Source organism: Microcebus murinus, chromosome 16, assembly GCF_040939455.1.
Source record: "Microcebus murinus isolate Inina chromosome 16, M.murinus_Inina_mat1.0, whole genome shotgun sequence".
Lineage (NCBI taxonomy): Eukaryota > Metazoa > Chordata > Mammalia > Primates > Cheirogaleidae > Microcebus > Microcebus murinus.
Genome location: NC_134119.1, coordinates 32,085,573 through 32,101,278, shown reverse-complemented (window position 1 = coordinate 32,101,278; position 15,706 = coordinate 32,085,573). Strand labels below are relative to the sequence as shown.

The 15,706-nt window shown below is 48.1% G+C and overlaps 1 protein-coding gene across 4 annotated transcripts in view; it reads left to right on the top strand.

Annotated features, from left to right (window-relative positions):
* TRPC4AP (transient receptor potential cation channel subfamily C member 4 associated protein) overlaps positions 1–15,706 on the top strand; it is a 76,299-nt gene that overhangs the window by 56,201 nt on the left and 4,392 nt on the right. For 3 of the 4 annotated variants that reach the window (XM_076011054.1, XM_012754763.2, XM_012754766.3), the window contains 6 exons: positions 1,427–1,593; positions 6,155–6,286; positions 8,974–9,032; positions 12,655–12,756; positions 13,885–13,968; positions 14,974–15,064. In XM_076011054.1, the coding sequence (XP_075867169.1) occupies positions 1,427–1,593; positions 6,155–6,286; positions 8,974–9,032; positions 12,655–12,756; positions 13,885–13,968; positions 14,974–15,064 (635 nt within the window). The remainder of the gene's footprint in view (positions 1–1,426; positions 1,594–6,154; positions 6,287–8,973; positions 9,033–12,654; positions 12,757–13,884; positions 13,969–14,973; positions 15,065–15,706) is intronic. The other variant, XM_012754764.2, reaches the window with a different exon arrangement.

The following is a 15,706-nucleotide window of genomic DNA, read 5'->3' as shown; positions in this document are numbered from 1 at the left end:
GGATTACAGGCGTGAGCCACCGCGCCCGGCTTGCTTTAGATATTTCTTGAAAATATTTATCCCAGAGTGTTTGTCAGGCCTTTGTAACCCAGGCATCAAAAGTTGGCAGTGACTTGGGGAAGAGTCGAGCTGCCTGTGTCTCCTTCTCCTCAGGTGCTCATTACTGAGGAGGGCTTGTGTGCCACACCCTGCACCTGCCCCTGCTGTAGACATCCCTAGAGCCGTCTTCCCTAGAGCCCCGTGAGCTAGTTGCTGAGGACACTGAGGTACAGCTGATTACCCAGCAAATGGATGGCAGAGGCGGGATTCTGCATCAGAGTTCTTTGTATTCGCTCCACAAATCAGTTGACTCTTAACTGTTCTGGGAGCTGGGCCAAGGAGTCCCAATGTGGAAATTAAGTAATTATATTTTTTCTGCCAAGGTGCAGGAAAATATGTGAATAGATAGAATTTTTTAAATTAGATTTTCTCCAGTAAGTTTTTCCTAAGTCTTTACCCACTGCCACTGTAGTTGCCATTGAGAACTTCCAGATTAGAAAGAAGAAAACCAAGTAGTAAGCATGCATTAGCAGAAAAACTTAGTTTTTTACTTCTATTTAACATACCTGTTGTACATGCACTGGGCATTGTTCTACATATTCCTCTAATCCTCACAACATTGAGACGTAGGTACTTTTGTCATTATCACTGCCTTACAGATGAGGGATGGATACAGAAGTACAGAGAAGTCAACTAATATTGGGACTTTTTCATTAAGTGGGTGATAAAGGAGATGGATTATGTAAAGCTCAGAATATGATGCCTGACACATGTCAAGTGTCCCATAAATGTTACTTACCTGTTGCTATTAGTAATAACGAGACTGGATAAGATGAAAATCTGCTAATAGATACTGCGTTATCTGCATGACTAGTGTTAGTTGCAACACCCAGTCTGCTTTAGAAGTTGAACCTTAGAAAACTTTAGGTTCTTCTTTGAAAACTGGAGGGAAAATTCTTCAAAAAAGATCCCTCTCAGGCTTTCAACAGTGTCCGACCCTCATGGAATCTAGGCAAGATGACCAAGTAATCAGAGTCATTTGTGACCTGAAGAGAGTTCCACACAGTTTGCTGCCAGACATCTGTCTGGGCACTCCCTGGGGGCTGGTTGGTGACAGGAGAAAGGAGTAAGCGGGGAGGGCATGGATTATGTTACTGTATTGGCTGTGTCAGAACAGTTTTACTTTATGTTGAAGTTGGTTTCTAAGCTTGCCTGGCTCCTGGGGGTTTGGAGAGAGTTTCACAGCTTTCAGAGTCTCTGTCGCAGGCTCAGGGCCCAGCCTAATGGCAATGTTACCTCACGTTTGTTGACAACAGATTTGATGGGCAGAAACACACTTCCTCACAAGCTGTGACTCACACTTCTCTCCCGGTGGCTGCTGTTTCAGCCTCCATTGTGTTCCCGCCTCCAGGGGCTTCGGAAGAGAATGGTCTGCCTCACACTTCAACTAGGACCCAGCTGCCCCAGTCAATGAAGATCATGCACGAGATCATGTACAAACTGGAAGTGCTCTATGTCCTGTGCGTGCTGCTGATGGGGCGTCAGCGAAACCAGGTGGGCCCCTCTCCAACGTCTCAGGACGGGGAGCCAGGAGCAAAGCCTCCAGGTGCTCCATTGGGTTTCTCTCAGAATGGCTCTTGCTCTGGCCCAGCCAAGTGTAGGGGTGGGTTTCGTTTTTCCTGTTTCACATGTAAGGAAACCAGGCTGATTCCAGAGCTGAGTCTTTCCACCCTTCCTTGCTGTGAGCAGTGTTTCTGGACAGCGGTGGTGGATGGGGGGAGCAGGCAGCCTGCCTCGGTGATGCGAAGAACTAGAGAGCTGATGCCTGTCAAGACTGGCTGTGTGGACGTGCAGGAGGAGTTGCCAATCTGATGCAGGCTTAGGGTGGTAGGGCAAATCCAGATGTGCTGGAGTCCCTTGAGCCGTGAAGCAGTTCCAGGAGGGAGGAGCAAGGTCCCATAACCTGCAGTGGGAGAAAGAGGACAGCGATCCTCAAGACTGGTGCGAGGTGGCCCCTCCTGCTGACTATATTGCTGTCCTAGGGAGGAAACCAGGCATGGTGGGATGAGGGACTTCCAGGGAGGACAGGTTGGGAGCTCAGCAGTCCTTCTGAGTCACACTGGATCAGTTGTCCCCATTTTACAAATGAACACTTTTGCAAAAGAGCCAGGAAAAGAGTCACTGAAAAGACGATATTTGGCTTGAAAATGTCCCGAGGAAAGTGAGGGAGCCAGATGTGCTGCGATCTAAGGCAGCCACCAGGTAGAGGGAGCAGTGCCCCTGTGGTGGGAGTGTGCCTGCTGTCAGGGTAGAGCAGTGAAGAGTCTGGGCTGGTGGGCTGGACCAAGCAGTGAGGCGAGGGGGGCTGAGGGCTCCCAGAGACCAGATCCCACCTAGCTGTCAGAGGCCATTTTAAAGACTTTGGTTTTTTCTCTCAGCAAAGTGGGAAGTCATCCCTCTGGCTGCTCTCTGAAAGTCTGGAGAGCAGGGATGGGAGTACAGAGACCATTAGGAGCCCTCGTCGAGGAGCTGAGAGATGATAGTAGCTAGGAATGGCACATGGCAGTGGGAGTGGTGGGAAGCGGTTGCATTCTGGACACATCCTGAAAGTAGAACAGGTAAGATTTGCTGATGGTTTGACCATAGACATAAGATAGAGAAGAGTTAAGGATGACTCCCAAGGTTTTTGGCTTAAGCATGTAGAGGAATGGATTTGCCATTTATTGAGATGCTCAAGACTGGTGGTCAGGAGTAGAGGGGCAGGCTCAGGGCTGGAGGTGTCTCTTTGAGAGTCCTCAGCAAATTGTTGGTATTTAAAACCAAGACACTGGGTGAGATCCCACACTGACATCCCTTCCTTCATTATGGAACATATTATTAAAAAAAATAATAGTAATAACAGCAGTAGGCACAGCTTCCACGTATTGAGTGCTTTTAGAGGTACTTTCACAGTTATTCATATTTGAATTTTCAGGTATTTGGTAATTTATACAACAGGTGGTGACCTCCATCCCCGCACCTGATGCTTGAGAAAACCAGGGTACAGAAATGGGTTGTGCTCTCACTGGCCAGGGCTGGGCAAAGCCAGGATTTGGACTCTGCTACCCTGCCTCCTCTCTCTGTCCCCTCACAAAAAGTTCCCTGTTCCTTGAGCCTTCCTCTTGCCAAGTTGCTATGAGACATTGTGGTCTTTAATCTGTGGGATTACAGTGCTGCTTCCTTGGGAATGAACCTTCAGTGGCCTTGGAATCCTGCCCCACCAAGAACTAGTGTCTTACCGGTACATTCTCGTTTGCACAGTTAGCAGCTACTGAGTTCCTACTGTGTGCCAGGCAGGATGGGGACGTGGATTCATACACCCTGCCTAGACCCGGAGCAAGGGGAAGGGTTTGCTTGGCCAGGCCTCACAGAAGGCTTCCTCCTTACAGTGATCCTGTTAGTGTGCAGTTGGGCCACGTTCTCTGACCAGTCTTAGCCAAATTGAAATATCAAGACTGGAAAGGCTCCCTAAGTGCTGTAAGTTTCATCGCTCTGGTCCTCGTGAAGATAATCGATAAAGCAATTGCTTTTTTTTTTTTTTAACTGCCCTGGGCTGCTTCCTCATTACTTCACTGAACCCTTTCAATAGCTCTATTATCCTCCCCACACACACACACACACACTTTTTTCTGTCAGGGGACTCAGACTCAAAGAAGAACATTGCCCAGGGTCACAGAGCTCCCTTGTGAGCCTGGGGGTGTCTGCCTCCAAAGCCGAGCTCCTGCCCACTGCCCCCCAGGTAGAGTGGTCCCTCGTTCTGCCCTCTTACCTGCTTCACCTCAGTCCTGCTCTAGATCAGACAAGGGGCTGGACCTGAGAGTAGGAGACATGCATCTGACAAATAAAATTTGTCCTATAGGTAAAGAAGCTGGTATTTTCAAGAGAAAAGGGAAATAGCATAGTAGAAACCTCAAACCTAAGCACTGGTCTGAACCCAGAGTCAGACCCAAATCAGCTTAAGAAGGACCCCCTTTCCCAGTTGTGTGACACCCCTGGTCTCCTTGAGCCTGGGTTTCTGGTCTGTGCAGTGAGGCAGTTGGACTAGATGACCTTTCAGGGTCATTGTAATGTTTTCTAACTATGTCATAGTTTTCTAACTATGACCTGGGCCTGGCTTAGAGTTCTTTGGAGTGAGACAGCAAGGCACATAGCTTGGTGACCGCCATAGATATCAACCCCCTCTCCCCACCTCAGTAAAAGCAGGGCAAAGTAGACCCAAGCTGGGTTTTAGTAAAGGGATGAGCAGTGGAACAGACATCATTTTGTGTTAGCCCTTGGTCTAACAGATTCTGGGCTGCATATGTGTCTAACACTGACCAGAGGCTATGACTTCTGTGTCCAAAGAAGAGGTCTGTGGGCATGGAGGCTGCAGAGACAGGGTCTTGCTCTGACACCCAGACTAAAGTACAGTGGCATGAGCATAGCTCACTGCAGCAACACACTTCTGGACTCTAGCAATCCTCCCGCCTCAGCCTCCCTAGTAGCTGGGGCTACAGATGCGCACCGCCATGCCCAGCTTATTTTTAAATTTTTTTTTATAGAGACAAGGTCTCACTATGTTGTCTGGGCAGGTCTTAAACTCCTGGCCTCCCAAAGTGCTGAGATTACAGGCGTGAGCCACTGCCTGGCCCCATAGTTCTATTTTAAAAGATATATTAATAAATTAGCCTCAGTGAAGCCTCTCTCTCCTTTGATTGTCAGCATTCTTACATGAAGCAACTAATTTTACCAGCTATTAGTATATCCTTCTAGAGACATTTTATGCTTATAAAAGCACATATATTCCTCTTTTTTATACAATCAGTAATAATAGCATGTACACACTTTCTTGTATCTTAAGGATTATTCAATTCACTACATGTAAAAGACTTTTTTTTTTTTGCTGGTGCCTTATATCCCTTTGAGTGGATGTACTATAATTTATATAACTAATCCCCAATGATGGAAGTGTAGCTTATGTCTGTTTTTTGGTATTACAAATAATGCTGCTTTGAGTAGTATTGTAAATGTATGCCATTTAGATTTATATGGGTCTGTCTGACAATAAATTCCTAAAAGTGGAATTTCTGGTCAAAGGGCATGTGGATTTGTTATTTTGGGGGGATTCTGTGCAAGTGTCCTCCCTGTAGCACCAGGATGCCCTCCCCCCAGCATGTGCGATGTGCTTGGTGCCCAGGTCACTCACCAACATGGTACTATAACACTTTGCCATCTTTGCCTATCTAAAAAAGTGAAAAATTGGTTGGGATTTGACTTTTTCTTAATAGTGCAAGTGAGGTTGAGCTATTTTCATATATTTAAGAGCCTTTTCTGTTTTACTTTCTATAGCCTTTGTCTGGTTTTTTTTTTTCTGTAGGGTTGATCTTTTTGTTTCAGAGATGTGTAGGACTCTCCATAGAGGAAATTAGCTTTTGGCCTGTGGCATGAGTTGCCGATGTATGTTCTCCATTTGTCATATGTGACTTGTGACTTTGTTTATTGTGAGTTTTGCCATGATCAGTTTTAAAAGATTTGTTTGGCAAAATCAAAAATCATCTTTTTTAGCTTCTGGGCTTAGTATAATCTTTCAGAAAGGCTTTACCAGGTTAGATCATTTTTTTGAAGTCTTTGCATAGATTTTTCTAGGAGATCTTAGAGTTTCAGCTTTTAATAATTGCATCTTGCTTCCAGTTGAAATTTATCCCAGTGGTAAAGCATGAGGTATATTTTCATTTTAATGATGTAATGAGGAAACAAATCTTAAGAAACTTTCTTGAGGTTACAAAGTTTGCACATGATGGAGCTGGGAGTCTGACCCAAGGCTATCTGAATCTAAAACTGATGCTCCTAAGATAGGACCTACCATGCTTTATGACTTGTAGGATTTTTGTGAGTATTAATGAGCAAAGTTAAACAGTATATTTGTGTGTAGTGGGGTGTAGGGTATGTAAGGATGTTTTCTTTAAGCCTCAACACTCCGTGTCAACTGTTGGCTTTCTTCGTCCTAAAGATCGTCGTCGTACGTGCTGAGCATGAGGCTTTGCTAGATCTTCCAAGCACTTTTTTCTCAATGCATTTCCCTTCCTTTCCCATCCAGGTTCACAGAATGATTGCAGAGTTCAAGCTGATCCCTGGACTCAATAATTTGTTTGACAAGCTTATTTGGAGGAAGCACTCAGCATCTGCCCTTGTCCTCCATGGTCACAACCAGAATTGTGACTGTAGCCCGGTAAGCAAGGGAATCTGGGGACCGATGGGGCTTGACTTGCTAGGAGTAGTTGTTTCAAGACCTCTTGCTGACCCTTTGACCTCTTGTTCTTTGAGAGTAGAGCAGAAGCTAAAAGTCATATTTTATAATCCATAATTGTAAGCTACCTTGGGGAAGCGTCCGAGCCAACCCTATGCTAAACTCCCTATGCAAAAATCCCATTTAAGATTACCCTGTCTCCCCCTGCATGCCCCACACGGCCGCCCACAGCCTGCCCTGGCTCCTGTGGCCCTGTCCCCGGCCCAGAACCTCCCCCCACACCCGCCCTCGCACACTTTCTTTCATCCTCCAATGCGTGCTCCTCCCACGTTGGTTCTTTGTTCCTGCCCCGCCCGCCTGTGACTTGGGATCAGTAACTTATATGGCTTCCCGGAGGTTTCACTGTACATTTGTTCTCAGGTGGTCTCGTGGATATCTTTCAGAAAATGGTTATTTTATATCATTTGTCATGAAATTTGTTCTAATAAATCATTCTTCTATCACATGGCAGCACAAAAAAAAAAAAAAAAAAAAAAAGATTACCCTGTCTCTACAAGGGAAATTTAAAAATAGGCCAAGTGTGGTGGTGTGCACCTGTAGTCCCAGCTACTTGGAAGGCTGAGGCGGGAGGATTGCTAGAGCCCAGGAGTTTGAGGCTACATGGTTTGAGCTATGGTCACACCACTGTACTTTAGTCTAGGTGTCAGAACAAGGCCATGTCTCTCAAAAAAAAAAAAAAAGTCATATACTCCCCTTGTACACCACTGGGATGGGGATTTTGCTTCCCTATAGGCAGAGCCACCTACTCCATTAGCTAGCAGAAAGTTTTTTTCCTTATTTGATGTTCTATCCCTTTGTAATTTACACCCACTGATGCTAGGTTTGCCTCCTAGAACCACACATGACTGAGGGTCTGCATCAAAAAAGTACTGTGGGATGCTTCAGTTTTTTGAGGCCAAGGACTCGCCTCTACCTTGTGTCTCTCAGTGTCCAAGAGAGAGCTCTGAACTGGGCGTCAGAAGGCCTGGTGCCACTCTGCCTGTTGGGAGACCTTGAATAAGTCACTGAATCTCTGAGCTTTTGTTTCCTTGCAAAAGGAGGAAAATATTCCTGTGCCCACCAGCCTCCCCAGCCCGTCAGAGGCCCACCCACCAGCATGAACGGGAAAGTGCCAGGGCACCTGGTCTGTGTGCTGCATTTGGGGACTTTGTTCAGTGCCCTGTCTTCTGCTTTCCATTTTTTCTTTGACCTTATCAGATTTGCCTTTAGTCCCTCCATCTGAGTTTTTGTTTTTGGGATTTTATTTTTGTTTCTTGCATATACAGCATCTTGTTGTGTTGCTCAGGCTGATCTCAAACTCCTAGCCTCGAGAGATCCTCCCACCTCAGCTTCCCAAAGTGCTGGGATTACAGGTGTGAGCCACCACTCCTGGCCTCTTCATTTTGTTGTTGTTTTTTTGTTTTAAGAGATGAGGTCTCACTCTGTTGCCCAGGCTGGAGTGCAGTGGCACCATCATAGCTCACAGCAGCCTTGAGCTCTTGAGTTTAAGCAATCCTACTGCCTCAGCCTCCCAAGTAGCTGAGATTACAAACATAGGGCACCATACCCAGCTCCATTTGAATTTTTAATTTCAAGTGAATATATTTTGCATTTCTAGACATTCTGTCTGACTCTGTTGAAAAACTGCATAATATTTGTTCATTATGTTGATGTCTTCCTTCTGTTATATGTTATTTCTTTAATCATTTGTAACATACTTTCTTTTTTTTTTTTAATTTTTTTTTCATTTTTCTTTCTCAAATAGATCGGTGTACATGTAACATACTTTCTTATGGTCTCTTTCATTTGCTCATGGGTACTAATGCTTGTGTTTGGGACTTCAGACACTTAGGGTACAGGGTTGCCTTGTATTTTGTGATGTTTATGGAGAGGCCACCTTCAGGAGGCTTGTTTTCTTTTTGAGCACCTATGTAGCCTTAGCCCTGGAAGCACTTCTACAGGGCACTTTTGCTTTTGTCTGGCAGGTACTCAAGGGTACAGATGTCCCAGGGCCAGTTTCTGTGTTTAACGTCTTGGCCCTGCTGCTCTGGTAGTGTGCGCCCAGGGTTTCTGCTGCTCCTGGGAGGCTCCCCTCCAGCTGCCGTCAGAGCTCTAGGAAAGCCAGGCTTCTTGAAGCCAACTCCCTGGGCCAGTAGGTTGGGTCTTTCAAACCCTTTCACAAGGCATATGCAGGCCCAAGGCTCTGTTGGGTTCTGCAGGGCATTAAAGCCCAAACCGTAGTGTGACCAAGTCACATTCCTCTGCTCCACACACCCACAGCTGCCAAGCGTCAGCTTCTGGGCTCACTGCTCCCTACTTGGTTCTTTTTTCACTTCTCATTCCTGCGTACTTCCCTTTCATTCTTAGGAACTTAGCTTCACATTTGAAAGAATTTTGATTATTTTTTATCCAGTGTGCTTGGGTATTTTTAGCAGGAAGGGTCCACATTAGCGTAATCTGTTGTTGGCCAGAATGTGGAAGTCAACAAATGGATTTCTGACTAAAGAAAAGTCCTCATTGTGCATGAGGACAGAGACTCAGAGCAGCAGGCTGTCTCCAGAGTGTCTGCCTTGTTTTATATGGGAATGTTGGTACCGTATTTTAACACTGAGAATACACATGTATTTTAGGATATCACCTTGAAGATACAGTTTTTGAGGCTTCTCCAGAGCTTCAGCGACCACCACGAGTAAGTAGAGCATGTCCCTGCAAGAATTGTTGGGCTGCCAGCCCAAGGCCTCTGTTTCCTTGTCTGGTCATTGACCTCAGGTCAGTGAGGACCTGGAGCTGCTGAAAGCCCACTGTCCCTCAGTGTTAGCATCTGTGACTGCACTTCGTGACGCTGCAATAGGAGCTGCCATTTGTCCAGCCTCTCCTCTGTGCCTGGCAATGTGTTAGGTTTTTCCCTAACCCTCACAGCCACTGTGGGAAGTCGGTACAGGGTGACTGGCCCCTTATTACCCCTGGAATAGTCACATCTCTTGGCTGTCCTCTGAAGCAGGAATGGAGGCGTGGCTGTTCCAGGGCCCAGCAGGAATCTCAGGCAAGGCCGGCAGAGTACTTACTGCGTAGGCGGGATTCTTCACCTCCACGGGGAGATGTGCTGTCTTTTTGTTTTGTTTTGTTTTGTTTTTGTTTTTTTGAGACAGAGTCTCACTCTGTTGCCCGGGCTAGAGTGCCGTGGCATCAGCCTAGCTCACAGCAACCTCAAACTCCTGGGCTCAAGCAATCCTGCTGCCTCATCCTTCCGAGTAGCTGGGACTACAGGCATGCACCACCATGCCCAGCTAATTTTTTCTTTATATTTTTAGTTGGCCAATTAATTTTTTTCTATTTATAGTAGAGACGGGGTCTTGGTCTTGCTCAGGCTGGTCTCGAACTCCTGAACTCAAGTGATCCGCCCACCTCGGCCTCCCAGAGTGCTAAGATTACAGATGTGAGCCGCCGCACCTGGCTCATTTTTTATTTTTCAGCCTTCAGTAAAGAATGTAAGAAAAGTGTATATTGTCTGCTATGAAGAAAGTTGTGCAGGGGAGGGGTGACCAGCTGACACTTGGCGTTGGCACTGGGGAAACGAATTGCTAGGGAAGGGACCTTAGTGAGCCAGAACAACAGGCCAAGGCCACCACTGGTGGGCTCCCCTAAGCTGTGGGTGTATAGGAAACTGGGCCCACTGTTACATAGCTTCTGATTGTTTTCTCCCAGGGAAAATCAGAAATTAAGATTTATGTGAAAAGTCCCGATTTTTACATGTCAGTTTAAATTCTCTTAAAACATCGTATGAGGCCAGGCGTGGTTTCTCATGCCTGTAATCCTAGCACTCTGGAAGGCCTGAAGCGGAAGGATTGCTCAAGGTCAGGAGTTCGAAACCAGCCTGAGCAAGAGCAAGATCCTGTCTCTACTAAAAATAGAAAGAAATTAATTGGCCAACTAAAAATATATAGAGAAAAAATTAGCCAGGCATGGTGGTGCATACCTGTAGTCCCAGCTACTCGGGAGGCTAAGGCAGGAGGATGGCTTGAGCCCAGGAGCTACAGGTTGCTGTGAGCTAGGCTGACGCCATGGCACTCTAGCCCAGATAACAGAGTGAGACTCTGTCTCAAAAAAAAAAAAGAAAGAAAACAAAAAAACATCATATGAGCTAACAGAACGTGCCTGGGGACAGATGTGGCCCCAGGGTCCTCTACTTTCCCACTTCCCTCTCTATCACATGTGACCATCCTCTTTGAGAGGTTCCCTGGCAAAAAGCGGTAGAAAGGCTCCCAGAAGTATGTGAACTTCCTGCAAAATAGCACCAACAGGTCATGAAAGTACACTTTTTTTCCTGAGGATGTTGGTCCCTAACTTTCATCAGACTGTTAAATCTGAGCATTTCTTGGGCCAGGCCCTGGGGCTACAGTGATGATGAAAATCACCACGGGCCCCGCTCTCAGGAAGGGCACAGCATGGCATGAGGACAGCCAGGCATCAGAGGATTCCACCACTGAGCGTATGGTGACAAATGGAGATGGCACTGAGGAGGAAAGGAGCAGAGTCTGTTAGAGTACATGAGTGTGGGGCGTGAGAAGACAGTTGACAGGGTCCAGAACTGGCCAGAAGGCGCTCGGGAACTCTCCCCCGCAGGAGTGACTTGTCACATGAGGGTCATTTCATAGGAGTAAGTTGGGTGGACAGGCAGCGTGAGAGGCCAAGTGTTCTAGCCAGAAGCCCTGGCATGTGCAAAAGGCCCTGAAGCCAGTGTGGCCAGATGACAGAGTGATGTGGGCTCGGCTCAGGCCGAGGCTGCACAGGGCATATGTTCACAGGCCTGAAATGTCCATATAGACCAGGCATCCTCAAACTATGGCCCGCAGGCCACGTACAGACCGCCTAGCACATTTATCCGGCCCTCTGGGTGTTTTTGCCACCACTGCTTGTCCTGCTTAGCAGCTGACTCGTCCGTGCCCACAGTGCACACTCTCCAATGGTCTGAGGGACAGTGAACTGGCCCCTGTTTAAAAAGTTTGAGGACCCCTGATATAGACGGTCCCTGACTTACGATGATTTGACTTGTGATTTTTCACCTTGACAGTGATGCAAAAGTAGGATTTTGAATTTTGATGTGTGCCTGGGCTAGTGATAGGCAGTACAGTACTCTCTTGCAGTGCTGGCCCATGAGCTGCAGCTCCTAGTGAGCCACTCAGTTGTCGTTATAAGGGCGGACAGCCCATGGTGTCTGTTTGCCAGATGATTTTGCCCAACTGTGGGTTAATGTAAGTGTTTCAGGCACATCCAAGGTAGGCTAGGCTAAGTAGAATGTTCATTAGGTTAGGTGTGTTAAACACGTTTTCAGTTTAAACTATATTTTCAACTTAACAACAGGTTTATTGGGACATAAGGTCCTCATAAGTCAAGGAGCATCTATCCGGTTTTGGTAGCTCACACCTGTAATCCTAGCACTCCAAGAGGCAGAGGTAGAAGGACTGCTTGAGCTCAGGAATTTGAGACCGGCCTGAGCAAGAGTAACACCCTGTCTTTACTAAAAATAGAAAAAATTATCCAGGTGTGGTGGCATGTGCCTGTAGTTCCAGCTACTTGGTAGACTGAGGCAGGATTGCTTGAGCTCAAGAATTTGAGGTTATATTGAGTTATGATGATGCCACTGCCCTCTAGCCTGGCATGACAGAGCAAGACTCTGTCTCAATTAAAAAAAGGAACATCTGTGTTCTAAAAGCAGTGGGAAGCTGTGGAATCATTTTCAACTGGAGTGACAGGATCAGAGTCCTGTTTGTGAAGATCATTCTGGGTGCTATGTGAGGACTCAGTTCCTAGGAGACTGTTTAGGGACCTGGTGACCTGGGAGCACAGGACCCAGCAATGGCAAACCTAGATGACAAGTGAGGGAAAGAGTGTCACAGCTGACCAGGCCTCTGCTTTTGTGACTGTGGCAGCTGGTGGCACTGCAGCAGCAGGGCCAGGCTTGAGAGGAACTATGAGTATGATTGGACATGTTGAGGGCAGGTGCCTTGGAGACAGCAGATAGAAATGTTCAGTTGGCTAAAGGAAACCCTGGGTGCTCAGGACAGGTGCCTCGTTAGTGAACAGGGCAGGCAGGGGGCTGGGGCTTAGGGCAGAGAGAGATTCCGTAGCCTGGGAGTTTTCTCCTGCAGATGATGGTTCAGGTGAGAGGTACAGGGGAAGGTGCCTGGTGGATCCTCAGGTTTTCTCTCTCCACAGGAAATGGGCAAGAAACTCCCTGCACTAGCCCAGTGCTGACCTGACAGCCCCACTTCTTATCCTTTATCTCCTGTGACCCATTTTTTTTTTTCCAGGAACAAGTACCTGCTCCTCAACAACCAGGAGCTGAACGAACTCAGCGCCATCTCTCTCAAGGCCAACATCCCCGAGGTGGAAGCCGTCCTCAACACCGACAGGTGAGTGTGATGGGCTGCAGCTGTGGCCCGCAGCCCACCCTGGCCACCCGGTGCCTGGGGCTCCTAGATGGTTGCACGCAGTTGTGTGTGCTTGTCCTTTCTCACTCACATGTACCTATAATGTCCTGAGGGCTCGTGTGCCAGGCACTGTGCTCACATCACCTACATTTTCTTGTTGAGTGTCATAGCAGCCCTGGGAGGGAAGTGCCATCATCACCTCCACTTGACTGAAGAGGCAGCAGAGGCTCAGAGAGGTCACCTGCCAAAGGTCGTCTGTGCTCTGCCCCCCTCTACTTGTCACCTGCACGCAGCACTTTTACCGGTGTGCTCCTTTCTTGCCTGGTGGCAGCTATAGCCAAGCAAGGCAGGCATGTAAGCCCCTCACCCTGTGCCAAGAGTTAAGTACAATTGCTGGGCTGTTTGCCTCATCTTCTGGAGCAGGACAATGAAGTGACAGGCTCATGGGAGTCAGAATAGGGTGGACTTTATCCAGCAACAGAGGTTGTACTTTCCCAACCTTTTTTTTTTTTTTTTTTTAAGGCAGTAGAACTCTTCCTTCGAATGAAAGTATACATGGTCCTGCCTTGATGTCTGTAGTGGATAAAAGTAGAGCTGCTCTGTTGGAGCAGGGGGTTTAAGGGCCCAGAGCCCTGTCTGCTTAGCTGTCTTCTTTTCCCCTGGTGGGGCCTGAGTCATTTCCTCATCTGCTGCCTTTGCTTCACAGGCCGGGAAGCTAAGCCCTGGAGGCTCGGGTACTTGCCCAAGGCCCAGCTGGAACTGAACCTCAGGCAGGGAGTACCCTGGGCCCCACCCTGCTGGCACAAACTTCCCCCTCTGGCAGCCTGTCATGACTCGTTTCAAACCCACTTTTGGTGTAAACAGCCTCCCCTAGCAGTCCTGAGCCCTGTCTGCGCTGGGTGTGTTTCTGGCCTGAGAGGCAGCGGGAGTGCACTGGCCTGTTCGGTTCTGTGTCGGCAGGGTCCGGGGGTCTGGACCCAGGTGGAGTGGGAAGGCATCTTGCACACTTGGAAATGTCCCCATGGTTTTTCACCCACCTAAGCCAGCTGAGTGACCCAGCCCCAAGGCTCCTGTCGGCCTCTCAGATCTGTCCCTGTCTTTTTATTTTAGGAGTTTGGTGTGTGATGGGAAGAGAGGCTTATTAACCCGGCTGCTACAGGTGATGAAGAAGGAGCCAGCTGAGTCATCTTTCAGGTGGGTCTAGGGACAGGTACCTGCCACTTCTGAGGAGCTAAGTGTTTCTCAAGTGGTTAAAAATACCTCCTTTAGTCACCAGTGTCCACCTGTGAGGTACGGTCACTACCAGAGAGAGGTGGTTTGACTGCCGCCTCTCCCTTGTGTTGACTCGGCAGGTACGTGTGAGCTGCTGCTGGGTGCCAGCGACCCGGCGTTCCCCAGCGCCCGTTCTGTGCGGGCACCGGTGGGTGGAGGAGACTTGGGATACGGGACCTGCCCACGTGGAATTCCCTGGGGTTGTGGGAAACACGCATGGACAGAAACCTGTCTCAGTGCCTTGTGGAAAGGAATGGAGCCCCGGGAGCTGTGGGAGCAAAGGAAAGCCCTTCCCCTGTTGGGGGCTGACGGGATAGGCGTGGACGGGGAGGCCTTCTCAGAGTTCCTCAGACTCACCTGGGATAAGTTTTGAAGGCTGTGGACAGGAGGAATTCCACCAGCCCCAGGTGGGAGCTGGCCGGAGGCTCCATGCCACAGGAGCCCTTGTTGCTTCCACCCTTGGGCCAGTCAATATCAGCCACCTCTTCTCTAGGCCGTCCTATCGCATGTGAGCTCAGTGGCCTGTGTATGCATATGTCAGCCTCTTTCACAAGTTCCTAGTCCCTCAGTTCCATGAGGAATTCTTCTGAAAGGGCACAGCTTAGAGTGTTTTCACATGAAACCCTCTGGAGCCAGCCCTTTGACCCTAGATGCCACCTCCTCTGCCACATATTCCCTTCCAGACAAAGCCAAACAGGTGCCTATTCCCCATTGAGCTGTCAACGCCATGAGGATGGGGATTGTCTTGCTCACTGCTCTGTCCCCAAGGCCTAGGATGAGGCCTGATGCTTGGCAGAGATACAGGAAATGTCTGTGGAATAAATGAAAAGGCAGCAAACATCTCCCAACCCCTTGGGGAATTGAACGTGGGCCAGAAAAGCTGGCAGCCTTAGCCACCTGGGCCAGGCGTCGACATTTGGGTTGTAGGTTTTGGCAAGCCCGGGCTGTGGAGAGTTTTCTCCGAGGGACCACCTCCTATGCAGACCAGATGTTCCTGCTGAAGCGAGGCCTTCTGGAGGTACGGCCTGGAGGAGCCAAGGTGTTGGGTGTCCATCTGCCCGCAGCCCCATGCGCTGCTGTCCTGAGCCCTGAGCAATCAGGAGCAGACCACAGCTTGAGATGTTTCAGTGCCAGTGCAGATTGCCCTATGTTGGCCCTGCATGTTCTAACTGTGGGTTCCCCATGTGCTTAAGGGGTGACTGGGGGGCTTAGCAAATGGCTCGGGGGGGGGGGGCGATAAGAGTCTAGAGTTACCCAGCAAGGCCTTTTGACCCTGAGGATATACTGACTAAAAGTAAATTTTCCTTTATTGAATAATGCCCTTCTGAAAAAGAAAAATTTATAAAAGTGGGGAGCAAAATGGCCAAAATATTCATTGATTTTTTTAAAAAAAAATTTAATATGGACAAGAAACTAACTCATGAATCATTATAAAATCTGTATGGGAAAGAATTGGTCCAAATCAATGTAACTTCAAGAAAATGAAAATTATTGGACACAGTTTAACTGTTGCCCTTAAACTCTGTCCTTCCTGTACTCAAATGGCTTCAGTGCATGGGCAGTGGCCACTGTTAGGCCTAGAGATCCTCAGGCATCTTAGTGACCACAGAGCAGGTCAGAGGCTTCAGCTCTGAGCCCTAAGCAAGTAAGAGAGATTGTG